Source organism: Phyllostomus hastatus, unplaced genomic scaffold (genome assembly GCF_019186645.2).
Source record: "Phyllostomus hastatus isolate PE091 unplaced genomic scaffold, TTU_PhHast_1.1 phas_contig_210, whole genome shotgun sequence".
In the NCBI taxonomy this organism is placed as follows: Eukaryota; Metazoa; Chordata; class Mammalia; order Chiroptera; family Phyllostomidae; genus Phyllostomus; species Phyllostomus hastatus.
In genome coordinates, this window is record NW_025333737.1 from 35,501,189 (window position 1) to 35,528,827 (window position 27,639).

Here is a 27,639-nt window from a genome sequence, read left to right on the forward strand (position 1 = left end):
TCCAACGTCTTTGCCTTTTAATATAAGATTTGTTTTCATCGTTTCTGAGTGTAACACATTTCTTCTAAAAATAGAGCTCTTTGCTTGTTCGGAAACTGCTCCCGGCTGGCGGTGACGGGTAAGGCTGCCTGCAGTTCTGGGGCGCCGGGGCCAGCGTGTCCCGGTCGCGGACGAACCTCCCAGGGGCCTGGATGCTCGCGGCGAGGAGGAGCGCGTTTCGAACCCGGGGTGCTCAGCAGACGCGACGGCCCGTCCCGAACCCCCACCTCCGCCTGGCGCGAGCCTCCTCCCTGAACACCCACTGACCACAGGAGGTCACAGCTCACGCGGGACCGGGCGGCCGTGTCCGCCCCGGGAGCGGTGGACAGCGGGGCCCGCGCACGCGGACCGGAGGACGGCAGGGCGCCCCAGCCGCCGGTCCCGGACGGAGGTGCACACACACAGGAGACAAGGGACGCAGGGCTGAGGCCGTCACACTCCCGCCCCGGGCCGACGCGGACCTGGGTTTAATGTGGCGGAGCTCGCGGGGGTTCCCTCACAATACACACCGAGCCAGAACCGCCCCTGCCCCCACGGGAGAGCCTGGTTAGCTCCGGAACCCGAAGATCCCCTTGATGTAGCCAGTGAGGCCGCTCTTGGCCTTCTGCTCCAGCTTGTCCTCCAGCGGCGGGAAGGCCACGTGGTTGAGGGCCAGGTCAAAGAACAGGGGCTTGCAGGGGATGGGCCGGAAGCCTGGCGGGAAGTGCACGAGGCTGGCTTGCTTGGTGACGAGGGACGGGTCCAGGCAGAATGTCTCGAACCGCTCCACCAGGGGCTGGGGTCAGAGCAGAGGGGGGACCGGGGGTCGGCCTCGGGCGAGCAGCAGGACACGCACCGTGCGGGGGCCACCTGCTCAGGGCCTCCGTGTGCGACCTCACGCGGCGCCCACGAGTCTCCCGTGAGGGAGGGCCCCGCGCCCCCGTCACGGTGGTCTGACACTCAGAGGCTGAGAAAGGGGCGGGCCCCAGACCTCTGCGTCGGACTGCGAGCCAGCGCTCGCCCGTTTGGGACCGTCTCGGGAACGCCTACCAAGCCCCACACGGGCAGCCGATGGGCGTGCGAGTGAAAGAAGGGGGGTGGGGCATGTCTTCAGGACCGAGGGTCCCCTGCCCTACCTGCCCTACACACCCCCCGTGAGCTGTGCCCTACTTCCTGTTCCTCCCCAGCCACAGCCCGCACTCACCTTGTTGTCCTTGACTTGAGAGGTGGTCTCTGTTTGGTGGGAGTCACTTACATCTGAAAGTTTCACAGGAGTTTGGTAAGGACAGGGACTTATCAAACTGGAGTCACAAGTGACACTATCACACCTGTGGGTGCTAAATCCCAAGAGCTGCCCCGGCCGGCGTGGCTCAGTGGACTGAGTGCCGGCCTGTGAACCAAAGGGTCACTAGTTCAATTCCCAGTCAGGGCACATGCCTGGTCCCCAGTGGGGGGCGCAAGAGAGGCAACCACACACTGATGTGTCTGTTCCCCTCTCTTTCTCCTTCCCTTCCCCCCGTCTAAAAATAAATAAAATCTTTAAAATGAATGAATGAATGAATGAACCCCAAGAGCAGAGGCGGCCAACCCGTGGGCGAGTGAGCCCCCCTCCCGGGCCCAAGCCCTGCTGAGAAGCTGTGCAGGGCACAGACGGCCGCCCAGACCGGGGCGTCGGCCTGTGAGGCCAGCACACGGCTGGGAGCTGCAGCCAGGGGCAAGGGGCAGCACGACAGTGTCCCCGAAGTCTCCCCCACAGCGGGATGTCTGGATTCAGCAGAGGTAACGGCAGGGAAAGTAAGACTCTCACAGGCTGACCCGAGCCACCCCCTCCCTCTTCGGAGGGCAGCGCGGGGCGGGGAGAAGGGGCCGCAGCACCCCTGGGGCCGGGGCCGCGGGGCTCACCCAGGATGGCGGCAGCCTGCAGAGAGCACTTCTCGGACCTCACTTGGGTGATGAGCTCGTGCACGTCGGGCAGGTCCTGCAACGAGCCGGAGCCGCGCACGCGTTAGCCAGTGGTCAGCGCGGCACTCCAGACCACCCGCCGCTCGGCGGTCCCACGGGCGTTCTCGTGGGGCTGGACTTTTAAAGCACTTCCCCTCGTGACAAAAACTCCCACCGGCCTGTTCCAAGCGGGAGAAGCTAAGCCACGGATCAAGCGCCGTCCTGGACTGAGGACGACCCTGATCCACAGGCTCACCTGACACTACAGGCCTTCTGCACCGGGCGCTGTCCTGGGCAGTGCACCTCCAGTGACCCCGGGGTGGCCCGCACCCACTTTACAGATCCGACCGAGGGACAGGGCGGCCACAGGATGTGGCCAGCCGCTCTTGCAGGGGCTGCAAAGCTGGGACTCCCCCCAGGCAGCCGGCTCGGACGTGAGGCCACTCTGCTGCCTCCGCCTCCCCTCGGCAACGCTCAGAGGGACCCGGCGAGGGCTGGCACCCCGCACACCGCCATTCCCGGACACGCCCCAGACCCACGGCACGCGAGGTAGGACGGGCCTTTGTGAAACGTCTCTTCCCTGCCGGGAGAGGCCATCACACCTGTGGGCCTCCCCACCGCCTTCCCACACCGCCCCCTCCTCCCCTGCTCTCTGCCTCGGCTCCCGACCCCTCCCCCCGCTCCAGCACTCGGGACAGGCCCTGCGAGCAGGCGGTGGCCCCCGCACACGTCCTCTGAAGGCAGCAGCTGGGCTTCTGCTTCGGCCCCCAGCCCAGGCCAGCGCCGCTCGGAGCAACCAGCCCGAGTGCAAGAGCAGCAGCCTTCATGCGCCGCCCCGAGTCTGTGCTAATGACAGTGTTGTTATTATAACCCTCTGTTTGCTTTCTAAACAGCCTCTGCTCAGAGAAAACACCAGGATCCCTCGGACCAGACGGCGCTCCAGGAACCCCTGCGTCAGCACGGCAGTCCCCTAGTGGGAGCAGCCCGCGGCACCGTCCCTACAAGGAACCACGCCGCCACCGCCCCGGGCCAGCACGCGCGCTCAGGTGCACCCGTCGCCCGCAGGACTTGCTGAAACACAGACTTCTACTCGGAGGGCCTGGGTGGGGCCCGAGCGCCTGCACTCCAGCAGACGCCCAAGTGCTGCTGCGGCTGCGGCAGGCCCTGGCGCCCTGTGTGGGGAGGGGCCTGGGCACCGCTTCTCAGCCCGGCGCCTTCAAGAACCCCGAGCTCACCCCAGGCCCCCACACCGATCAGAACCAGAGTCTCTAGGAGGATGACCCAGACGTACACTCCATCCCCCGCAAAGGCAACAGGTCAAGACAAATGGTGTGTGGGGACCAACGAGGACAGTGGGTGCAGACCCCATGTTTAAAAAACCTTCCCAGGCGACTTCAACACGCAGCTGAGTCTGAGAACACCGCTGCAGGTCCACCGTGTGTGCAGGGACGGCCCCCTTCCCGGAGCCCAAGTGCCCCACCCCTCAGGCCGGAGCGCTGCTGCCCTGCGTTACCCGGCCCGCGGCTCCAGGCACTCGGGGCGCACCACCTCCCGCGGCCGAGCAGGCAGGACCGCCCGAGGAGCGGCAGCCCCCGCACAGCCTCACGGCCCAGCAAGGAGGACGGAGGGACGGACAGACGGACGGACGGCTCACCTTCAGGCTGTTCCTGAAGGCCCCCGCGCCCGAGGTCACTTCGTCCGCGTACTTCAGGACTCGGTCGTACAGCACCAGGGCCTCGCTCCACTTCTTCACCAGCACGTAGGACTGGGCGATAAAGAAACACCTGGCGCAGGAGGGGAGAGAGCCACAGAGTTCCAGAGCAACAGTTCCCCAGCAGCAAGGCGGGTGTCGGGGCTGAGGAATCGTACACTGGGAAGCAGGTTTCTCAGCCTCAGGGTCACTGCCTGGGAGACGCCAGACGGGCCTCGCTGTCGTCCCCGCATCGGAGGCGGCAGTGTGTGGGTCCAGCACGAGCCCCGGCCAGCGCCGCCCACACAGTGGGGTCACAACCGCTCACCTCCGCTCCTCGAACCCCAAATGCAGACCCTCTCCCTAACGGAAGCCGGCCCGCTGGGACCAACAGTCTGGGACCACTGCCCCAGAGGGACAGAGGGGCCCACAGCAGGAGGGGCGCCAGGGCGCTAGAGCCAGAATGAGAAGGGCCCGGTTCCACTGTGCCGGACCCCTTTCTGGCGCACAGCCCCTGGCGCACAGCCCGCAGCCAGGTGAAAACGACACGAGTCACTGAAAAACGAGCAGCTTAGCTTTCTCTCCGTTTTCCCAGCTCAGGTTCGGCCCGGTTCCGCTACCCCACGGCCCTCCCAACCCTCGTGCCCTTCCTTCCCGCTCGGGGGAGGAGGGAAGACATTCGGTGCGTGCGCCCTCTGGCTGCCGGGCCCGCACAGGAGCAAACAAGGGCCACTAGGAACGCCCGCCACAGCCTGAGACCCCTGGCCGCACGGGGCTGGCTGTCCTCCCATCACGGGCCAGCCCCCCAATCTTCTGGGGGCTCAGGGGAGCCCCGTCCACCCGTTCTCACCTGTAGGCCTTGTACACCAGGGTCCGGAGGCCGATCTCTTTCTGGAAGGCTCTGTCCTCCTCCAAGCCGGGGAGCTGCAGCAGCTCCACCAGGTTCTGCACAAAACGCAGAGAGAGAGAGAGGCTGTGAGGAGGCGGCCTCGGACTGAGTTCCCAACCGAGGGCCTTGTAAGAACAGACGAAGGTGAGAAGGAGGAGTCTGAGCTTGGACTAAAGGGGACAACAGTCTGAGCTGAGTGACTTGGCAGCAGCCACGCCAGTGTCCCCTCCACCCTCTCGGACACCAGAGCTCTCTGTCCTATCCGAAGCAGCGTGCACCCCAGCCCTCCCGGGAGCAGCCCAGCCAGAGGCGGCACTCAGCCCTGCACTTCCGTTCGGCGCGGCCCGCCCGTCCGGCATCTGCTCGGATGCCTGTGTGTGCAGGTGCCTCGCGAGCCTGCTCACTGGCGAACTCCCAGTGGCCGAGACAGTGCCGCCTTGGCCTCGTGCGCCACAGCACGTGGGGGCTACACGCAGGCCAAGTCCTCCGGGAAACCTGCGGACTCGCTGGTCTGCCACGTCAACACGTCTGAATGTCAGGGTCACAGACCACTGGAGCGGGACAAGGCCCAGACCCGTGTCTTTTACCAAGACACCAACAGCTGCGTGGCTATCACCACCCTTTCACTACGCAAAGTCACTTGGTGCCCCGCACATGCAAAGGCCAGGCCTCGCTCTCCCGGTCCTCCAGGCACCTGCAGGATGATGTCGTAGAGCCGGATCAGGTCCTGGGGCCGGGGCGCGCGCTTGCTGTCGTCCTCCGGCTGCGGCTGCAGCAGGGCCTTCTGCAGCCCTTTGGCCATGCTCTCGTTCCGCTTGATGGCCGTCGACAGCTTGATGTAAGTCAGGTAGCTGGAATGCACCACATGTCAGCTCACGTTACGCTCAGGACGCTGACGTCCTGAGAAGAGCACGGGACTGCAGGTTGGGGCTGACCTCGGGGAAGCGCGCGCGTGAGGGCGTGTCACACGGCCCAGCTAGTCGGCCTGGTCCTCAGGCTCAGGGAGGCCTCGATTCTAGCTGCTGTTCAGTGGCTGACTTGCCGGGGACCAGCGTGAGACCACACGACTGAATCTGATTTCAGCCACACAGCTCCTCGTCCCAGGGGCAGGCCGCCAGGCGACCACAGAGCGCGAGCTCGTTCCCGGACCGAGAGCGGGCCCACGGCCTGGCCCACACTCACGCCAGGACGGCGTGCTCACAGGACAGCTGCCCCTCCCTTTGGATGACCTCGACCTCCTCTTCTCAGAAGGGGGGGCAGTGTCTCTGGACGTGTGTGTGCACGCTAGACGTGTGTGTGCACGTCAGACGTGTGTGTGTGTGTGTGTGCACTGGAGACGATGCGAGGTGCCCGCTCACTCTACCTGTGCCACCAGGCACACCTCCCTGACACCAGGACACAGAAACAGGGTAACCACTTAAAAACCCGTTTAAGAAGTGTTCAGGCCTCGAGGTCCCCATCCCCCTCTGGTTGGGGGGACCCCCGGGAGAGGACACGAGGCCTGGGGGTGGGGGGCCAGGCACGGTCGAGGTCGAGGACTCCGTCATGAACCAGGGGATGAGAGGACCGCCAGGTTCTGAGTGCTGTCCAGCCTCCCGGCCTTCCTCCCACTCGGCTTCCAGAACAAGGGCAGCCTGGCGTGCCCCGGGATGCCCTGCCCGAGAAACAGGCCCTCCGTAACTCCGGAGTCGGGGTCCTCGGGGGGAGGGGCAGGGCCGCCGCCCGGCAGACCACACGCTCCCCGTGCAGGAGTGGACGAGCGGACACTTACACCCCCGACAAGACAGAACAGGTCAAAACCGAGAGGGAAAAACCACTCAGAAGAGCCGGACTTTGCAGGGAGTAGACAACGTAAGAAAACTGTTACTAATAACCCCAGAAAGCTAAGGGAGGACTTCGTGATTGTAAAACAGCATCAGAGCTGAGGAAGCCCACCCAGGCCTCGGGGGAGAGGCCGGGCAGGGCAGGGCAGGGCGCACCAGCAGCAGCAGCAGCGTGCCGTCTGAGACGTGAAGGTGAGCACCACAAAGCCGTGTTCAAAGAATTAGAAATGGTTGCTTCTGAGAAATGGGAAGGAGGTCACGAGACAAATTTTCTCAAAGCTTAAAGAAAAATCAGACTCTCAAAGAAACTACTGTTCACAAAGTGGTACAGAGATTTAGGTACATCGCCACCGAGTTTCATTAGAATACCAGAGCTACCCAGTTCTGGCCCGCCGAAGCCGGCCCCTAGACCCTGCCCGAAGCCGGGGGCCGCACTCGCGGAGCTGGAGGTGGGAGGAGGGGCCCCGGGCGGGGCCGCAGCCGGGAAGCCCGGAGCCTTGGGGCTGCCGGCGTCCGTCCACCCGGGTTAGGAGGCTGGATCGACTCCTGACTCCGACTCCGTGTGACCGTCAGCCACACGCACGCAGGTCCCTCAGCCTCCCGCAGCCCTGACTTCCTCCTCGGGTTGCTAAAATACAGGTCACCCAAGGGCCACGCCTGCTCAACGGCCCACCTGAGTCATCTGGCCGTCAAGGTGACACCCGCATACTAGCAAACACCCTAAGAGTGGGGATGACGGGAAGGAGACAGGTTTCTGTGGTTCTGTTTTCACAAAAAAAGCGAGAAGGCTGGGGGAAAGCCGAAAAGACTGCCAGGCCCCCCAGCAAGTTAGACGCAAATTTTAATTTCTCAGTCATACAGAGAATAGAATCTGATGAGAAACAGAGTTTTCCCAACTGATTGTATTTCTCCCCAGGAAGTTCCAAAAATGTCATTCTTCCTTCCTCCTTTCTTCTGTGAAACAAATGACCCACTTTTGTGAAAAAATTAAACTTCGTGGCTGATGTAGAAATGTACAGGGCAGAGCCCTGGCTGGTGCAGCTCCGTGGACTGAGCACCAGCCTGTGAAGCGAAAGGCTGTTGCCAGTTGGATTCCCAGTCAGGGCACGTGCCTGGGCTGCAGGCCAGGTCCCCAGTAGGGGCTGTTTGAGGGGCAACCAATAGCTCTATCTCCCTCACACTGATGTTTCTCTCCCTCTCTTGCTCCCTTCTCTTCTCTCTAAAATATAATAATAATAATAATAATAATAATAATAATAGAGTCTTAAAAGAAAGGATAGGAAAGAACAAAGGACCAACGCAGTCAAGATGCACCTGAGGGAACCCCTGGTCCAGGGACCGTGCCCTACCGGACACCGAGGCTTCTCACGGAGTCAGCGGAGAGCGCCGTGCTGGTGTCAGTGTGGCAGGGCTGTGGGCGCAGCGGGGGGCCCCGCCAGGAGCACGGGGCGGGGGGCGTGGGGGGGGGGGGCTGCCTGCAGGGCGGCAGGGAGGCTGGAGCCTGCCATCGCTGCACGGAGCAACCCGGCATCCGCACGGAAAAACGGAAGCAGACCCTCACCTCACTCAGAAAGAATCTGCAGATGGAGCTGCACCTGTTCACACTGAACCGAGACGTGACAGGGACATGGTCACACGTTCGGAGCACAGCGGAGGGGGACCACCCAGGAGGAGAGAGGGGAGTCAACCAGGTGCTTCAAAGCCACCGGCTGCACCCCAGCTCTCACGCCGTTCGAAGGTGTTAAGTTACCCACGGGTCAGAGCCCAGATGCAGTAAATGTGCACCCCGCGGGGGTAAAGCGGCAGACACACCGGTATGATTCACTGTACAGCCAGTTACACATTCACACGCACACACACATCACATGCACTCTTCTGTTCCAGGGACGCACGTCACAGTACTTAAAAAGTAGAAAGGCCGCGGCGCTTACCTGTGCAGGTACTGAAGATTAGATACCTTCCCCGACTCCGCGTCGAGGGTGAAATCTCTCTGTTTCTGCAGAAAGGGAAAGGGAAGGATGGAGCAGCTGACCTCACCCTTGGCCCTGACTGCCTCTCATTCAGTGGTGAGGTCCCCGAGGGCCCTGGAGGGGGTCCTCAAACACCACAGGCTCGCTGGACGCACCCTCGAACGACCGGGCCCCTTAGCGCCACTGAAAAGGGGAATGGGGTGAGATAAAGGGAACTCAAGAGTCGTGGCCGGTACGGCTGCCGGCCCGTGGCTCCCGGCGGTCAGATCCACAGCACTGACGGCAGACACTCCACGGCCCACGGCCCACGTGGACCCAAGCTGGACCCCTCGTGCTGTCTGCCCTGCCCTTTACGAGCGGCTGCGTCAGAACCCCCGAAGGCATGGCAGCGCGGCTCCGGGCCCCGTGGGGCCGCGCTCTCACGGGGAAAGGCACGCTGGAGCTGTGATGACGAGGGGTCTCTGGTTGGGCCCAGGCCGTCCAGCCAGGCCCCAGGGGACCACGGGCTCCTTCTCGGCAGGAGGCGGAGAGTCGGGGATGCAGTCAGAGACCAGGGCAGAGGGCAGAGGTGGGAGCAGAGGCCACGCTGCTGGCTGTGAAGGTGGAGGCCGTGCCCAGGAGCCGGGGCAGGCAGGCGGCCTCTGGAACGCTGGAGATGCACCCTCCCCTGCATGCCCTCGAGCTCCTGAAAGGATGCGTCCCCGAGAACCCATTTCGAATCCCACCCTCCAGAAGCGTCAGTGACTTTGTGTTGTTCGAAGCCACCCAGTCTGCGGGGATGTTACAGCAGCCGCAGGGGCACACCGGGCAGCCCTGTGCCCTCGCCCCCTACGAGGTGCCCCTCGGCTGCTCTGAGTCCCAGGTCGCCGGCGGAGGCTGGGGCTCTCAGAGCACCTGCTCAGTGGACGAAGGGAAGTGTAACATGCACAGCGGCCACTGGGAAAGGGAAGCCGGTGACCTCAGCCTAACAAACGTCCAGTGAACAGTGTGGTAGATGCTGAAGAGAATATATCGTCGCTTTTAAGATACTTACAATCTTGAGGAAAGTATAATAAGATAAATAAATATAAGATAATACACAAAGTATTAAAAGGCAATTCTTGACTAACTATCGAACCAAAATTCTGGCTGTAAGCATGAGATATTTAGGAAACAGAGGGATCTCTGTGGGCCAGAACAGTGCCGGCAGGCTTCTCGGAGGCGGCGAGAGGGCCGGGAGCCGCCGGGCCTTGCGCAGCGGGGGCGGCGCGCACACCAGCTCCAGGAGTCGTGCTCCGTGCGCCAGACCCCGAGGCCGCGGGTGTGAGGGGAAAACTAGGGCTTCTACTCACGTCTACTTCATTTCCGAAACCTTTCTTTTCGTGCATTTCATGTATTACAAGTCAGCTGAGTAACTAGGTACACCTTTGCAAATAAACACACTGATGCTCAGCTTTACTTATGGAAGGGCGTTATCGCGGACGGTCGGGCACCGCTGCTCTAGACCTGGAGTGACCGCCAGGTAAAATCAGAATCAGCAGAAACGGACAAGCAGCGAGAGAAATGACAGAGGGAGAAGAAGCAGGGTTGCTGGCAACAGGGCAGAAAGAGGGAGAAATGGTACCGAGGGTTCCCAGACGCCAGAGTGAACGACAGTGATTCTGTTGGAAACAGGAAGCGCTGGAGACGCCCACCTGACCTTGAGACCAAGCCTTAAAGGGGACACAGGAAGCCGCCAGGAGAGATGGGACTGAGCCAGGACCCTCAACGCAACGGAGCCCCGAGGTTCTGCTGTCAGCCAAGCACTGCACCTCAGAACAGCCGCCCTCAGACCGCCGGGGCCCCAGCTGGGAACGGGACCCTCAGACCCAGGAGGACCCGGCCCCGAGCGGGGGCCAGCGGTCCCGCGGCAGGCCCTACCTGGTCCGGCCTGAGCTCCTCGCGAACGGCCTGCAGGGCGTCCCGGCACTCGCTGAGCATGGACTCGAACAGCCGCTCCTTGGTCTCCTCGCTTTCGGCCTGGGCAAAGGCAGAGCGCGGTCAAGGTTTCCCTCTGAGTGTTCGGACGGGAGAGGGCAGTGGGAGGAGGGCAGAACGGCACCTCGGTCCCTCCCCCCAGTACTCGCCCAGCCAAGGTACCCCAAATCAGAGAGCATTCCATTGCTATTCCGCACCATATAAAATGTTTCCTACAGTCAGAGTCGTCACTTGCACGGAAGCGGGAATTACACGTGTAAGTGAAGTGGACACGCTGAAGAAGCGCCTGCACCACCATCGGAAACCACGGGTCAGGCAACCACCGATGCTTCCAGTTCCTTCCCGCCACGGGACCTCCTACCGCGGTCCCCCAGCGCCGCTGCCCTGCCCAGGCCCTGCACGGCGCCCCTGGGGGGCTGACAGAGGAGGCCGGGCACCGCCGCCTGCTCACCAGGGCTGGCTTTTCCTCTCCCCCTCCGGAACAAACTCTGAAGTCCCGCTGCGGGCCGGCAGAACCGCCCTCACAGGAGTAACCCAACAGACGCGCTGACGCCGGATGCTCTTACACCTGCGCAGGTGATCAGCACCGATCACAGACATGTTTCTCTCCCACGCCTCTCCACCACCGCAACATGGCGCTCAGGGACCCTGTGCGGCTCTGCTGAGCACACCTCTAGGGCGACCCGGCTGAGACCGACAAGCGCGAGGGCGGCCCCCGCACAGTGCGGGGGCTGTGTGGAGACCGGCGAGCTGGGAAGGAGGGAAAGGGACTCATTGCCCAAACAAGCACCTGCCAGACCACACCACTGTCCCGAAGACTCCGACTGCGCAGGTGCGCCTGGGCCAGCGGCAGGGAGGCGGTGACCTGGTGTCACCGGCAGACCCGCTGTGCCACGCAAACGCCAACATCCCATCACATCCGACCTCCCACAGAAACTGACGTCCAGCCCGATCCCCGGACACCCAGCTGACCTCCAGGGACGCCCGAGAGAAACCCAGCACTGCCCACTCCTGAAAGGGACGGGCGGCACGGGTTTGATCTGCTGTTCTCCGAGGACTCTTACCCAGGGTGGAGAAAGGAAACACTTCCTTGTGAACTACCCAGTACAAACCAAACACGCTTTTCTACTTGTAAGTCACCTGCCTCTCCTCCTGTCCCCTAACTCAGGGACGAACCAGGGACGCAGCCGTTCTGTGAACCTGTAAGGGCAAACTCGGCCGCCCTCGCCTCACGGAGGCCCAGAGCAGCGCTGTCCGGCGGGACTTTCCGCGGCGCCACGGATGCTCTGGACCCGCGCGGTCCGATACACCAGCTGGGAGCCACGGGTGACTGCTGGGCACGCGGAATTTTAATTGACGTAAACGTGTGCTCAAGTGGCTCCTGTGCTGGACGGTGCCGCTCTGGAGAAACTCACTTCACACAAACGCGCTGGTGAGCACTTCAAGTTACAGGGTTCTCTGTGACCACTCCACCGAACCTGCTGGCCAAGCTCCTATGGAGCATCCTGTGGGACGGGGCCGCCGCGTGACAGCCCAGCAGCTGGAATGAGATGCGTGAGGAGGCTCGGTGCCAGCCACAGAGCCACGTCCCCAGCACGCAGGACGACTCCGGGCCGGTTCCGTACCACGCACTCCGGCAAATATGCCACCAACACCCTCCTAGAGACGGGCGGGGCGGCGGGCGAGGCCGCAGGTGCGAGAGCAAGAGGAGGGTGCACCTCACATTACCAGCCGCACAGGACCCGCAGGGAGGGCGGGGCTCAGGCAGAACCTGGAGGCACCGCCAGGCCCCTTCACGGCCATGCGCCTCTGCCCGCAGCGCCGCACAGGGCCGAACTCCCACTGCCTCCACACGCCCTCGCCCCACGGCGCCCTCGCAGAGGTCTGGCACCCCAGTGAGCAGACAGCCCCTCTGAGGGACGACATCGCCAGCTGTGCGCAGTGGCGCAGGGACCGCTAACCTCTGGGGCAGAACTCCTGGTTCTCCCTGGGCCGGGCAGGTGTCTCCAAACAGGAAGCTTTAAACATACTGTGCTGCTTATTCCACAAACCTGTCTCAGTTGGCCCTGGCTGGTGTAGCTCAGTGGAATGAGTGCAGGACTGCGAACCCAAAGGTTGCTGGTTCGATTCCCAGTTGGGGCGCATGCCTGTGTTGTGGGCCAGGTCCCCAGGAGGGAGTGTGCAAGAGGCAGAGGCAACCACACATTAATGTTTCTCTCCCTCTCTGTCTCCTTCCCTTCCCCTCTCTCTCTAAATAGAATAAGACCTGTCTTGGAGGCTAAGACAATCCTGAGAGGACAAGGAGGGAGACACAGCCCTGCACCGGGAGGGCAGGCTTCCTCGGAGCCCACACGCGGGCCGCCCAAGGCAGCCCACGGCAGCCGCTGGACCGACAGACGGCGCAAGCTCCCGGGGTCCGAGCCGCGCTCGCCTGGACCTCCTCCCCAGGTGTGCCCGTGACGCAGAGGAACCGCGGGCCCAGGAGGAATGTGTTATTCATCCGTCCTAACACACATATTCCGGATCAACGGTTATGTAACTTCGCACGGCCCAGGATGCGGCTGGAGGTCACCTGAAGGCTGGCCGGGCAGAGGAAAGCCAGCTGCTGATGCGCCGCACCGGAGGCGCCCCTGCTATCGAAAGCAGACTCTCGGGCTGTTTTCACTTGTCCACGGAAACTGCCGGAAGGGGCGGCATGACTAAGAGACCAGCGGGGCCAGTCTGACCGCATTCTCCACCACACCCGCCGGGGGACGGAGGGGACGGGACCGCCCCAGCCCGCCCGCTGAGGCCTAGAGAAAACCGTGGATGCCACCTGGTCAGGGGAGAGACGAGCCTCCCCAGGAACAGACTTTCTAAAAGAGAAGACAAATGGTCTCCTTCCCGCCCCAACGTCGGAATGTGAACCCTGACTTGGTAAGAGTCCCCAGACCCGCAGACCCTGTAAACTCGCCCTCCCCCGAGAGCTGCCTCACCGCACGACCCCCGTGGTGGCCGAGGGGTGACGCGGCGGCGTGGACGTGAGACCTAACGTGAGGCGACACTAGAGACATGAGAGCTCAACGTCTGGCTGAAGAGACTTGGGATTTTGTAACTGGATTTTGGCAGCTGAGTTACTCTTGGCTCCAGCCTTTTCAGCCCAATGTTTTACCTCCCTGAATTATTTCTTCCTTCCATGCTTTTCAGTAAACTTCCATGCTGGTCCAGCACTTACAGTCACAAAAACCTCTGCAAGCGAGCCGTGAGAGTGGGGCTGCTGAGTCCCGGCGCCCGGGCTCCGAGAGGTGGCACGGCCCAGTCAGCACGGCCAGGGGACCCTGAAGTCCGGCCCAGCCGCCGGCCTCCCGGGCAGGGAGCTCTGCACCACAGCCCGAGAACCGGCAAGACGGGCGAGGCCATGTCCGAGCCGGCCCGACCGGCTGACACTGGCACCGGGGGGCAAGTGCTTCTTCCTGGGGTCATCTCAAATGGCCCAAGGGTACTTTCTATATTTAATAACCCATGGTTCCTCAATTCAGCAGACGGTAATCAGCGAGATCTGACATCTAAAGATCTCGTTACCCTTGACACTGTGTTTAATTACTTTATTTACCAGCTGGACTGGGCACATCTGTGACAGAGGACACGAGGAGGTAAACTGTTTTCAGTGTTAAAAGCTGACCAAGATTCTCTGGGGTTGACACACACTTTGTTTGATCCACCTCTTCTCCAGCCACCACATTACTTGGAGCCCTCTGACGCTCAGAGGCGACCCTCACGCACAGTGCCCCTGTTAAAACCAGAGAGAACTGTATTCGCCACAAGCAGGACATCAACTAGGTCATGTGAGGTAACGCTACAGAGCCTACAAACATTAAAATGATAAAGGAATATTAAAATCTTTGTCAGTAAATTAAACGATTTTCATGAAATAAGTTCCTCTGAAAAATAAAACTCCTCCAAACTGACACAAGATGAAACAGAAAATGTGAATAGCCCTGTATCTAGTAAAGCAATTATATTTGTTTAAAACAAGAAAAACACATTTAAAAAACCTTCCCACAAATACCAAGTCATTACATTGTACACCTGAAACTAATGTTATGTCAATCATATCCCTCTAAAACAAAAAACTTTCCCACAGAAAACACGCCATTCCTAGAGTTTCACTAATGAATTATAACAAACATTTAAGGGAAAAAATACCCCTACTATATAAATTCTTTCAGAAAACATAGGAGGAACACCTCCAGAGTTGTTTAATGAAGTATGTATAACCCTGACACCAAACTCTGGAAAAGATATTACAAGGAAAGAAAATCATAGGCCATTATTCCTCAAGAAAATATGCAAAATTCCTCCAAGTAACAAATCAAATCAGCAGTACGTGAACACATAAAGCACCGCAGCCAAGTGGAGTTCCCCCGGACACGCGGCTGCCAGTGCACCGCTGACGTCGGTCAACGTAACCCACTACGCGCTGTCAACAGCCTTCACACATCCTCACCCTTCGGGGCTCGGAACATCCTCGTCCGGTCCCGCCCACCCTCTGACTTCACGCACCATATTCGCACACTCCACTGCATCTCGCGGAGCAGCGACGAGAAACCCACACAGCGGTCCCGGTGCACCTGCACACCCCAGGCTCTGCTGGGGCGGGAGAGTTTCCTGCTGGCCCAACGGGCCCGGGAGCAGCAGCGAGCGCAGGGAACCTGGGCTATGAGTCCTGACCCCCCTGCAGCAGCAAGCCCTGGACCCACCCCCCAGAGACCTGTGCGAAACACGCCCACCAGTGGGAAGAGCTCTGACCCTTGTGTGCAGAAGCACTTGTTTAAAAATGTTTATTATTTATTTATTTATTTATCTTAGAGGGGAAGGGAGGGAGAAAGAGAGAGAAACATCATGTGTGGTTCTCTCTCCCACGCCCCCTACTGGGGACTTGGCCTGCAACCCAGGCATGTGCCCTGATGGGGAATTGAACCAGCAACCCTTTGGTTCACAGGCCGGTGCTCAATCCACTGAGCCACACCAGCCAGGGCTCTTGTATATTTTTAAAATGCATTGCTTTCATGATTAAGCTATGATAGTATTGCAAAGAGTTGTTTATTGAAAAACTGTTTCCTTCTTGATAAGGATCCTAAATACCATAACAAAACATAGCAAAACATAACAAAACGTGATAAAAAAAAACCTATCGAACACATTGAGGTTCTTTTAGTCTCTCTACCTGACTACTTTGCACAGATGCTTAATAATAAACAAAAGCTTTAAACATCTTCTGCATTAAATCAAAATGGAAAATTCTTAATTTAAACAACTTTAATCAGAAAGAGACCAAATATACTGTATTTTGTCATGTATAATGTGCTCCCCTACATAATGCACACCTATGTTTCAGGGCCAAAGTTTCAGGAAAAAAATCTTTTAATTTTTTAATTCAAATTTTAAATTATATTTAGAAACAAAATCAATTATCGTATTCCAGGGCATTCTGCATATGGATACCATTATTGCTTTCTGGAATTACACTTTAACGCATGAGCATAAATAAAAGAATTAAAAACGTTAACATAGATACAAAATTAGTACTACCCATGTATAATGTGCACCATTTTTCCCTCAAAAATGTGGGCAAAAAAGTCCATATTATACACAGCAAAATACAGTATGTTTAAATTTACATGGTATTCTAATTTTAGGCAATTTATGTTAGAACTATAATCCAAAATATGGAAAAACCCATGTAACAGAGATTTGCTACATCATCATTTATAGTTTTGTGACAGCCAATAAAATCTTGAGAATTCTTTTTTTTTTTTAAGAGATTTTATTTAGCCCTGACTGGTGTGGCTCAGTGGATTGAGTGCTGGCCTGGGACCCAAAGGTCACTGGTTCAATTCCCCATCAGGGCACATGCCTGGGCTGCAGGCCAGGTCCCCAGCTGGGGGTGTGTGAGAGGCAACCGAACGATGTTTCTGTCACACATTGATGTTTCTCTTCCTCAAGTAAATATGTTAAAAGTTTTTATTTTTAGAGAGAGGGAGAGGGGAGAGGAAGCGATGGAGAGAAATGATCAGCTGCCGCTTGTACACTCCCCAACTGGGGACTGCACCCACAGCCCAGGCGTGCGCCCCACGCGGGGGTCACACCCCGAGAGGGCAGAAAGGGTAAGGAAGGGCGCGCAGCCCCATCGGAGTGTGATCGCCGGCCGGCTGGCTTGAAAGTGTGACGAAAAGGGCCCCGGCTGGGCGGCTCCGTCGGTTGGAGCTCGGTCCCCTGCACCAAAAGACTGCAGAAGGCAGCCAGTCGAGGTTTTTCTCTCACATCAGTGCTTCTCTTTCTCTCTCTTTCCCTGTTCCTCTCTAAAATCAATAAAAATATATCCTCAGGTGAGGATTAAAAAAACCCGTTTCTCAGGCTTGTAGTGGAAGGGGAAAAAATAAACTTGCCGGTGGTGTTCCAGCCCTCCGCCACTTAGCCAGATAAAAGAGAAACGAGAGGGCACTCTGCAACACAGAGGCTCCGAGGAACTCCATCGCTGAAGGCCGCCCCAACACAAAGCAGCTATTTTGGAACAAGTCTGGATGCTTCAAACCACCAGCAGCACAGCTCACAAAGCACCCCACATGCACGCTTTTGGGGTCAACAGCTCACTGCGGAGTCTCATGCAAGAGACACCACCGGTCCTTGGCCAGGCTGTGGACACGCTGAGCAGCCTGGTTTGGTCTGGTTTCCAGAGGCTCTTTGTCTCACACAGAGGAGGAGCTCTAAGAAGTGCCGTAATCACTGTCCACTTCGTACAAACAAAGAGCACCGGGATCTCACCTTCTGAAACTCACTCGGCTGCTCACACCCTCACCCAGGCACCAATTATGTCAGGAAGCAGCTCTGCACGGACATGACATATATGCCACACGTCAAACGAGATATTCCGGCTTAGCCAGGCTCTCCCTAAAAGGCCCAGGCACAAGAGGCTGCCCCTCAGGGCTAGAAGGCGGTGACACAAGGTCAGAGACAGCAGAGACACAGAGTGACGCTGCTGCACCACCTGCTGGGCCAAAGTTACCCTCGCCTCAAGCCAATCTTTTATTGCCCCCTTTTTTGTACTGCTGACTGTTGCCGTCAATTTCTCTGCCCTTTATCAGAATACCTCCCCTATAAACTTAGCTCTTAAAATAACTTTATTCAAGAGGGCGCATCTTGAGACCGTTACCAAATCCCCAGCAGCATTGAAATGAATTTCTGCTTTGTGACCGACGAACACCAACAAAACACTGCACGTTAAACACTCGTCCCTGCAGACGCAGACCGCGGAGAGAACAGGGGCCCCCTCTTTACCTGCGCGGTGGCCGCCTCGTTGTCCGCCAGCCCCAGCAGGAAGATCCTCACTTTGTCGATCTTCACCGGGACCGTCCTCCCCCTCCACTCCACCTCGCTCATGGTGGCGGCCTGCTTGGCTCGGGTCTGCGTGATGAGGGCCTGAGGGGGGGCAGGGAGTCAGAGCGTGGCCTGCGGGTCGCGTGGCCGGCGCGCAAGAGGGAGAAACCAGCGCCCGCCGCCCTTCTCTACCGGCGCCGTGCTGCCCCTCACAGAGCGTGCGCACATTTACGTTCAAGCTCCTCCCTCCTTGGGTCACTGCATCCTGGCTTACAGAAACTCCCATTCAAAAGGACAAACCAGAGGGTTAAAAAGACCATCACTAAGTTCTGGTAAGGGTATAAGGAGAAACGCGTATCTGTATATATCCCAAGCAGAAATGTAAATTAGAAACTTAAAACTATTTGTCAATATGTGTCAGAAGCTTCCAAAACACTCATTCCACTTTGAGGAACTTATCCTAGGAAATAACCAAGAACGTGTATAAACTAGAAACACAGATGTTCACGGAGACACTGTTTACCACTTAGTGACAGGGGAGCGGTCAACTCAAACCGCCTGCAAAGCACTGCCGTGCACCCACCGAAAGATGTGCAAAGTATGTGCAGATGTACGTACTGAAGTGGAAAAACTGCGTGAGACACTAGGTTTTTAAAGAATGTTACTAAACAGTGTATACTAAGATCCCATTTTTTAAATGCATGCCTTTTTGCCCTGACTGGTGTGGCTCAGTGGACTGAGAGCCGGCCTGCAAACTGAAAGGTCACTGGTTCAATTCCCAGTCAGGGCACATGCCTGGGTTGCCGGCCAGGTCCTTGGTTGGGGGCATGTAAGAGGCAACCAAAATTCCTCTTCCTTTCTTCCTCCCTTCCTCTCTCTCTAAAGTACATAAATTCTTTAAATAAATAATTAAACACACCCCCCCCCAGGACATACAAAAGTCTGCAAGTTATCCGTCATGTTATTAATAGTGGCTACCTCTGGGCGGTAGCCAATGTATTTACCCCCACGCTTTTGTATTTCCTACTCAATAAACCTACGTTGCTTAAAAAGTAAATGTAGCATGGTAAAAGAGTTGAACACTTAAAAATATTAAACGAAGAAAGTTCTTTACTAAAACCACAGACATAACGGTGCGCATATTAGCAGCACCTACCCCAGGTGGGGGAAGTACGGACTACTTCTTTCCCTGGACACCTTCAGACCGAAGGCCCCCACAAAGGCACTCGCGCGAGCTCACCTCCAGCTTCTCGGCCAGCAGGCCCTCGGTGCCCCCGGACCGCAGCCGCATCTGCATGAGCTCGCTGATGGCCGACTGGTCCCCTGAGGACGAGAGCGAGGGGCAGAGTGAAAAACCCGCAGGGGTCTGCTCTGTTCTCCCCACACCACGGGGCTGAACCCCCCCAGCCCCTGCACAAGCGCGTGCAGCAACTGCCCGCCCTGCGGCGAAGCCCGTGGGGGGGGGGGGGCAGACGACGACGGGGAGGAAACGAGAGTAAGGGCACCGCCTTCCGAGATCTTCAGCAGGCTGGCTGGTTGTTCCACCTTTTTCTCTTTGTTCAAATGTGATAATTCTGGTATTTTTTCCCCATTAAGCTCTACCTTCTTCATCAACCAGAGCCCACGTCAAGGATGGACGCAGGGAAAGGGAGGGAGGCACGTAAAGCCGGCCCTGCGGGCGGCACGGCCGCTCACCAATGTTGTACGCGCAGTAGCGGATGTTGGGCGAGATCTCCTCCACGCGCTGCTTGTAGAGCACGGCCTGCTCCTCCGTGAACGCGCTCGCCAGCTTCTCGTAGATGGTCCTGCGCGGGGACAAGCCCTAGGCTGCAGCAGCCGTGCATGAAGAAAACCACCTCCCGAGGAACACGGTGGCTCAAAACCCAACACGGCGCCCGGAGGCCCTCCTACCCACTACCAGAACCGGCTCGTTCTGAGGAGGAAGGGGAACACCCACCATCTCTAACGGGAAGAACGACCAGAAATCGTGCTCGCTTTCACAGACACAGTCACCAACACTCACTTGCACTTGTTAAAAGCCTCAATGGCAGCCTTCCACTCCTGGTGTTCGAACCGCAGCATTCCCGCGAGGTAAGCCGTGTAAGCCTGGGGGCGGGGGCGGGGAGAGAGAAACCGCTTCAGCACCCAAGGACCACTGTTCCAGCTCAACCCTCTCCACCTGCTTCGAGCTTGGGTTTCAAGAGCACAGATACTCGGGTGGACTGTGAAGGAGAAGAACTTCTCACTAATCGGAGGTGAGACACAGGTAATCTGTTGATTCATTCACTTCCCAGGAGAGAACTTCAAGTGAAGGACATGTGTTTTCTTCATTTGACATAAAACCTGCTTATGGCCCTGGTCGGGTGGCTCGGTTGATTAGAATGTGGTCCCGTACGCCAAAAGGCTGTGGGTTTGATTCCCAGTCAGGGCACAGGCCCAGGTTGCGGGTTCAAGCTCTAGTTGGGGCACGTATGGGAGGCAACCGACTGATGTTTCTCTCACTCTTTCCCTTCCTCTCTAAAAATATCAGTAACAACATATCCTCAGGTGAGGGAGGGAGGGAGGGAGGGAGGAAGGAAGGGCTGCCCTGGCTGGCGTAGCTCAGTGGATTGAGCGCGGGCTACGAACCAAAGTGTCGCAGGTTCGATTCCCAGTCAGGGCACATGCCTGGGTTGCAGGCCACGGCCCCCAGCAACCGCACATTGATGTTCCTCTCTCTCCCTCTTTCTCCTTCCCTTCCCTCTCCAAAACTAAATAAATAAAAAGAAATCTTTAAAAGAAAGAAAGAAACATGAGCTGTCTTTAAAAGTTAGACCTAATTATTAAAAACCAAGAGCTCAGAACAAGAGACACTAACTTCACCTTGAAAACCCAAGACCAGTTTTTCACCCCCTGACTACCCACGTACAGCCTAGGAAGCCGTTCTGTCTAGCGGTACCTTTCCGTCACGTCCCTGACCGCCGGACTGGGGCAGGGCTGGCGCGGAGACGCTCACCTGGGCCTCCAACTTGGTCTGGGCGTCCACGCGGTTGCTCTCACACAGTCGCTCCAGCTCCTCCGCGTGCTTCACGGCTTTGCGCAGGCGAGACAGCAAGTGGAACCGTTTCCGGGGCTCGGTGTTGGCCTCCTGTTTGAGCTGCATGGCGTAGCTCCAGGCTCTCTCAGCGTCCATCAGCACCAGAAGCAAGTATCTAAACCATTGGCGGGAACGGGCGGCTGAGCAACCGAGGCCAGGGGCGTCAGGCCCCCGCGCCCCAGGCCCGTCTCCAGCCTCCCGACGCTCCCTGCGCCCCCTGGCTCGCTGCCCCTCCCTCCTCCTCTCCCAGTATCGCTGTGATCCCCAGTCCGCCTCTCCGACCCGATCCCAGCGCCGCCTCAGGTTTCGAACCGGCCACCAGACGCATCTCACTGAGAGCCTGCTCCCACCTCAGACTTGGCGAACCCAGGCCGACCCCTCCCAAATGTCAGCAGACAGAGGCCGGCTGTCCGAGCGCACAGTCTGGCCTCGACTTTCAGTCAACACCTCCTCAACCCTGACCGAGTGAGAAACCAAGGCCCGGAGGGGCCATGCACTGAAGGGGCTGGGAAAGAGGCTCTGGCGTCTGGGTGGACCCCAGCGCCGCCGCTCGCTAGCTGTGTGGCTTTGGGCAAAGCACTGGCCTTCCCGTGCCCGACTCCCACGCAGTGACACACGGAGCACGCTAAGACCAGAGCCCGGCACTTACGAAAATCTAAATAAGTCAGCTACTGTATTGTTACTGCAGTGAATCTGTTCAAACTACTGCCTTTGCTCACCTTCCTTCAACGCCAGCTTCCCCCTCTCCCTCCAAAAACAGGTTCTCGCTATCGTAGGAGACCCTTCCCAACGGGACCACACCGGACTCACGCAGCGCGTCCTGCCCCAGCCCTCCACGGTCCCCGCGCTCTGGTTTTCTGCCCCCGCACACCAACTCCCAGCCTCTCCGCTGCCTGAGCAGAGGCGGGTAACTGTCCAGGGAGGGCGGTGCCCGGCCACCACGGCGCGGCGTTCCCGGCACACCGTTCTCCCTGCCACAAACCCGTCACGGTCCGGCCTGCCCCGCGCAGGCTCCCGGCTCCCTAGTAAGAACGTCACGTCAGCCTCTCCCTCCCCAGACTTCAGAGGCAGCAACACACCACATGGCGCTTTGACTGTCTTGCAGTGTTTCCTGTTTTGCACTTGACCGGCATCTCTCAACAAGGTCACGGTCAGCAGGGGTTAAGAACCGTGCCTCCTAAACTCTTCTGCATCCGGTACTGCGTCTGGCTCAGTCCTGGCCGCATACTAGACCGGGGGGCAGGAGATTTGTTTTTTCATAAAGGACCCCACGGTAAACCTTTCAGACGCTGCAGGCCGCACGGTCTCCGTCACAATGACTGTTACTGTAGCACAAGCAGCGGTAAACAACACTGAACGAATGGTGTGGCCGTGTTCCAGTAAAACTTTATTTACAGGAACACGTGGCAGGAGGACCAATCTGGCCCACAGGCCGAAGTCTGAGGAACTGCCCCGGAGAGCTTCAACACCTGTTGTTGACGGATGACCCCTTCAGCAGATGTTAAGCGTGGGTGCATTCGGCGCTGAAGTACAGAGCTCTTCCGGAGCAACGGACACACAGCCAGACTGCACTTGGATATACTGACTGAAGTAAGGACGCTGAAGTCTGCATTCTGGTTAGATTTCAATCACTGACTTTAACCTTCACCATGCCCCACAGTTCTAGAACAAGCTCCTGGACCTCTCTGAGCCTCAGCTTCCTCATCTTATTATAACACGGCGAGAGCAATGACACGGCGCAGAGGAGCAGAAAAGTCCCACGAGATACTTCGGACACGAGGAGCCCGCACAGCGCCGGCACACCGCGACCGCTCCGTGAGTGCACCAGCACGGAGTGGCCCGTACCTGTTATCAGTCAGAAGATCTTCTGTAACTTTTTTCCCCGTGAACTTGTGTCTGTTCCCCATCTTGAAGTTGAGTGTTTTCCGGAGGCGTCTTTGTCTACGGGAACAGTAGCCCCTGCAAGAAACCACAAACGAAAGGTATTTGGCCAAGCTGATGGCGCCTTCAACATTAGGTTCTGTGCTCAAGTAAGGTCACAGGCTTCACGTGTGCTGCTTACAGTGACTAGAGACACCGCGCATCATGCTGCGAACACTCATCGAGCTAAAACACGCAGGGCGGTCCAACTGGTGTCACAGACAACGTGGAGAGGCAGGGGGCACTGTACCCATTCTCAAACAATGCATACTCTCTCTAGTGGGGGCGGATCGTGCAGCTAAAATGGTAACGAAGAAAACAGCAGGTAGCTCAGTCGGTTAGAGCTTCGTCCTGATACACCAAGGTTGTGTGTTTGATCCCCGGTCAGGGCACGTACAAGAATCAGCCAATGAATGTATAAATAAATGGAACAATAAATCAATGTTTCTCTCCCTTCCCTTCTCTCTAAAATTAATAAATACAATTAAAAATAAAAGAAAGGAAACAAGACCAATGTCAAATTGAATGTGAAGGGCATGAGTAGCCATTCCTCTCTTGTTAATATTTTCACTGGGGCAGACTTACGATGGGTTTTGAAAGAATGAAAAGGAACCTGTTATGCCAAACCTCCCTCTGTGCTCCTGGAGCTCTGTATTCTTTCCTTTTTTAAAATTTTTTGAAGATTTTATTTCTTTTTAGAGAGGCGGGAGAGAGACAGGGAAACATCAATCTGTGGTTGCCTCTCAAGCACCCCCTACTGGGGACCCAGCCTGCAACCCAGGCATGTGCCCTGACTGGGAATCAAACCATCGACCCTTTGGTTCGCAGGCAGCGCTCAATCCACTGAGCTACACCAGCCAAGACCCTGCACACTTCTTTGTATATAAATTATACTTCAGTAAAATGGTTAAAAAATCCTTCTATTAATTTTTTTTAAAAAGGAGAGGGAACAGACACAACAGAAAAGGGCAGAAAGTTTATCGGTGTAGTAAATGTCTGATGGGTTCACTGCACTACCAACTCTACATTTGTTTTTGGAAATTCCCTTATAATTAAAAGCTAATCAAGCCCCAACAGTCTCCTGTTTAACGAGCTGTGCTGGCCTACAGCGCCCGACACACTCTGGTCCCGCCACCCCTCCCACCGCTGCCCACCGTCCTCACTCTGTCCCAGCACCGTTGACCCTTCGCCGCACGGCTGGTGCCTCAGACCCTGAGACGCAGACTGTGTCGGCAGCACCTTTAAAAGTCAGGCAGCCAAAGCCTGCATCTACAAGATACAAGCAGTTGGATACTTCTGTGTCCCCAGTATCGAAGTACGCTACACGTCAAGCATCCATTATAATTTTTAGACTCATATTTAATGTTTTCCAACTTAAAGTCTGTTATAAAAGCTTGCCAATAAATTATAATGATAAAAATTCCCCTTATATGTTTAAAATACTGTAAAGCTTTGCATTTAACTGAAAACTAAATATGGTTAAGTTAAAAATGATTACCATTCATGGCTTATTAGTTTCAGCAGAAGCTTCCGATGTATCTGCAATATTGTGAGGCAACATGGATTAGAAGGTTGGCTCCTTTTATTCGTTACAGAACTTTACATTTGGAAATTAAGTACCTTTCAAGGGTTCAATGTTAAGTTCGGAGCTGGACTTCCTGGGTGCACTTTCTGACACCGCAGAGTAAGTGCAATATTAAGAAAGGCAAACTGGCCCTGGCTGGCGTAGCTCAGTGGATTGAGCATGGGCTGTGAACCAAAGTGTGACAGGTTCGATTCCCAGTCAGGGTTGATGCCTGGGTTGCAGGCCACGGCCCCCAGCAACTGCACATTGATGTTTCTCTCTCTCTCTTTCTTTCTCCCTCCCTTCCCTCTCTAAAAATAATAAATAAATAAAATCTTTAGAAAAAAAAAAAAAGAAAGGCAAACTGAGCTGGAAAATGCCGCAGCGACTTGCACGTCCCTTGCATGCGATACTAACCTGTACCTCTGAAAATCTCCGTGCCGTAGACCATGCTGCTGCTGGGACTCCTTAATAATCTGAAGAACTTGAGCCAAGGTTAAGGAAAAGCTTATGATGGCAAGAATCCAAATAAATCAAAACATGTCTCCATTGGTCTATATTTGTATCAAACCACAGACATCAAACACTTCTGAAAAACCTAGCACATTAACTAGGGACACCTGTTGCCAACATTTTCAATAGCTCTCTTGCCACAGGGCAGGGCCAGGCGCGGATAAAAGTTGATCGGCTTAACTATTACTACTGAACACTTTCAGACTGAAAAAGGAGGGCACTGCCAGCCATCAAGGACCACCGAAACCCAACAGCTTTAAAAAACCTGTCCTGGCTTCTAAATGATGACTGTAAATGGGGTGGTTCTGATTTACACCTGGACCCAGCAATTTACTCAACTCACTGGACAGATTCAGACTATAAATGACCTGTATTTCTCCCTATTTGCATAACCTCCCGCATCTGCCAACTCTACCTTTCCGTAACAGCTGTGACGCTGCATGAGCCTATGGTTGGCACATGCCAACCTAACTGGGTCACAGTTCACATAGAAATAGTGAAGTTTTTCTTTTAAAAGAAGAAACCCTGACCAGACTCTCTTTTTAAGAACCTTAAATATTTTAAGATGATGTACCACATTTTAGAAAGTCCAATGGCCTTTATCTAAAACTTTAGTTGTCTGTCCAAGTTTCCTCAATGCTTCTTTATAAGCATATTTTAAAATACTGAAAACTAAAAGGACTATTTCAATAACTAAAAACAACAAAGAGATAAGAGGTCTGCAGTAAAATCAAGGCTTCCTAACATCCATTTGGAGCTGTAGCAGTTCAAAAAGTAAAACCCCAGCCTCCTGAAAACTTAGCATTAAGATGTCAAGCTAAATGTGTAATTTCAGGAATGCAGCTACATTTTCTCCATTTGCTATTTCCTATCAAAAAGCTACAAACTAGTGTCATCAGCACTCAATGGTGGTTGCTCTCTGATGTAAACTAGCAATCGACTCCTCCAGATCATCTGAACGACTCTCAACAGGATAAAATGCCTACAGACCTAGTCAGGAAATTACACAAGTGATGCCAGAAAGCTACGAGGATGTACATTCAAAATGTGCAACAACCTTTCTCTCAGAGCAGTCCATCTTTGCCTTCATTTCCAGAAACGCAAACTATTTTTTACTATCCGTTCTCAGACGGCTGTCAGGCAAAAGTATTAAGCCAAAACGTCCAGATCGCAGTTTCCTCTCCCCAGTTCAGTAGCTGAAGGTGCCAGAGAAAGAGCCCACTGGCTTGGCCAGAGTGTCACTGCCGTCACCAGCCCACCAACTGGGCAGCTGCGGGGCAAGTGCAGAAATCTGCCCGATATCCTGGTGCTGCCTGAAAGAAAAGGACGTTCCCCAGCCCGGAGACGCGAGGAAAGACCCCTCTTAATACAGACCCTGGAACCCTGTCAAAAAGTAAGGGCGAAAGAGACTGCAACCCTCGGCCTCCCTGCCCAGGACCTGCGGGACCCGCTGCCTCCCCCACCCCCGGCCCGCCAGATCGACACGTAGTCATTCCAAGTTAGGCCCGATTAGTGTAGGATACTCTCCAAACTCAGGCTATCCCCGAATTCTTGGTTTGCCTTCGATCCGGCTGATGGTCGTTCGTTTTCCTTATTTTCCTCTCCTCCGGCACCGCGTCCACCGCCGCTGCCGCCGCCCCCGCCGCTGCCCCCGCCGCTGCCGCCACCAGGAACCTGTTTCTCCGCAGCCATCTTGCCCAGCGCCGCAGAGCAGGACGGGATAGAGGAGGCGTGAAGATCGCGTAGGGAGAGAGCGGGACCTGCTGGACGGGCTGATGGGATAGCGGAGGACTCCACCCGCCCACCGCCCTGCCCGCAGGCGGCGACCACTTGCAGCGCGCCTGCGCATAGGCTCCCGCTTCCCAGTCCCCAACTCCCCGGCTGGAGGCTGGGGGCGAGCTGGCGCTGCACGGATCAGAGCCGCTGAGGTCTTCTCCGGGGCAATCCTACCTCCCGTCCACCAAAGGCAGAGGACCAGGAGATGGAACCCCTACCTCCCTCATTCTTGCACGGAAGATCCCGCTGACTTCCCGCGTACAGAGAACCGCGGGCGGGTGGTTAAGGACTCTGGGTTTTGGGTGTCTTAACTCCCGCGGCTCGGGACGGTGCCCACCTACAGGAAGGAAGCACCAGACGTAGGAACGTTATGAATGCCGGGGACCTGGGCCTTTCTCTGGACTCGCGGGCGAACATTCCTAAGAGAGAGAATTGCTGGGCGAGGGAGACCACGGATCTTTGCTCTGGCTCTGCCGGCTGTGGAGTCTGAGTACTGCCGCTTCAATTTTGGCTCCACGATGCCTGGTTAGGAGATTTGGGGCAAATAACTTCCTCTCTCTCTACACCTTTTGCGTCATCTGTGAAATGAGGATAACGAATTAAGACGGTTGTTATGGACGATGAAACAAACCGGTGCATTTTAAACGAAGTCTCTGCTCCACTCCACTAATCAGTAGGGAAATGCAAATCACGACCACAATGAGAGATAACTTCCTCTCTCTCACACCCATTAAGGGGGTCACTATCTTAACAAAATAATGCATTGGCGGGGATGCGGAGAGAGTGGAACCTTGGTGCGCCTCTGGAGTGAATGTAAAATGGTGCGGCCCGCTGTGGAAGGCAGTATAGTGTTTCTTCAGAATATTAAAGACTCCGGGTATACATCCAAAGGGCTTGGAAGCAGGGCGGAAGTCCTTGTGCGCTCGCGTTCAGAACAGCGTCATTCACAACGGCCTGCAGAGGGAGGCAGCCCAGTGGCCCTTGGGGGATAAAGGAAAGTGGTCTATCCAATCAGTGGGATACTTATTATTCAGCAGCAAAAGGGAAGGCAACTAGCCCTGGCTGGCGTGGCTCAGTGGGTTACGCTCTGCCTGAGAACCAAACGGTCCCAGGTTTGATTCCTGGTCAGGGCGCATGTCTAGGTGGC

At 56.5% G+C, this 27,639-nt stretch overlaps 1 protein-coding gene across 1 annotated transcript; it reads right to left on the reverse strand.

Annotated features, from left to right (window-relative positions):
* On the reverse strand, positions 1-26,437 carry SRP68 (signal recognition particle 68). The gene is made up of 16 exons (XM_045837101.1): positions 26,240-26,437; positions 24,621-24,687; positions 22,565-22,678; positions 20,639-20,834; positions 19,667-19,749; positions 19,339-19,448; positions 18,884-18,966; positions 17,605-17,745; positions 10,231-10,329; positions 8,293-8,357; positions 5,233-5,389; positions 4,500-4,594; positions 3,614-3,743; positions 1,921-1,996; positions 1,223-1,275; positions 1-814 (listed from the first exon to the last, which is right to left on the reverse strand). The coding sequence occupies exons 1-16, from the start codon at positions 26,406-26,408 to the stop codon at positions 587-589; spliced, it is 1,866 nt and encodes a 621-aa protein (XP_045693057.1). The 5' UTR covers positions 26,409-26,437; the 3' UTR covers positions 1-586.
* Positions 26,438-27,639: the final 1,202 nt, after the last annotated feature.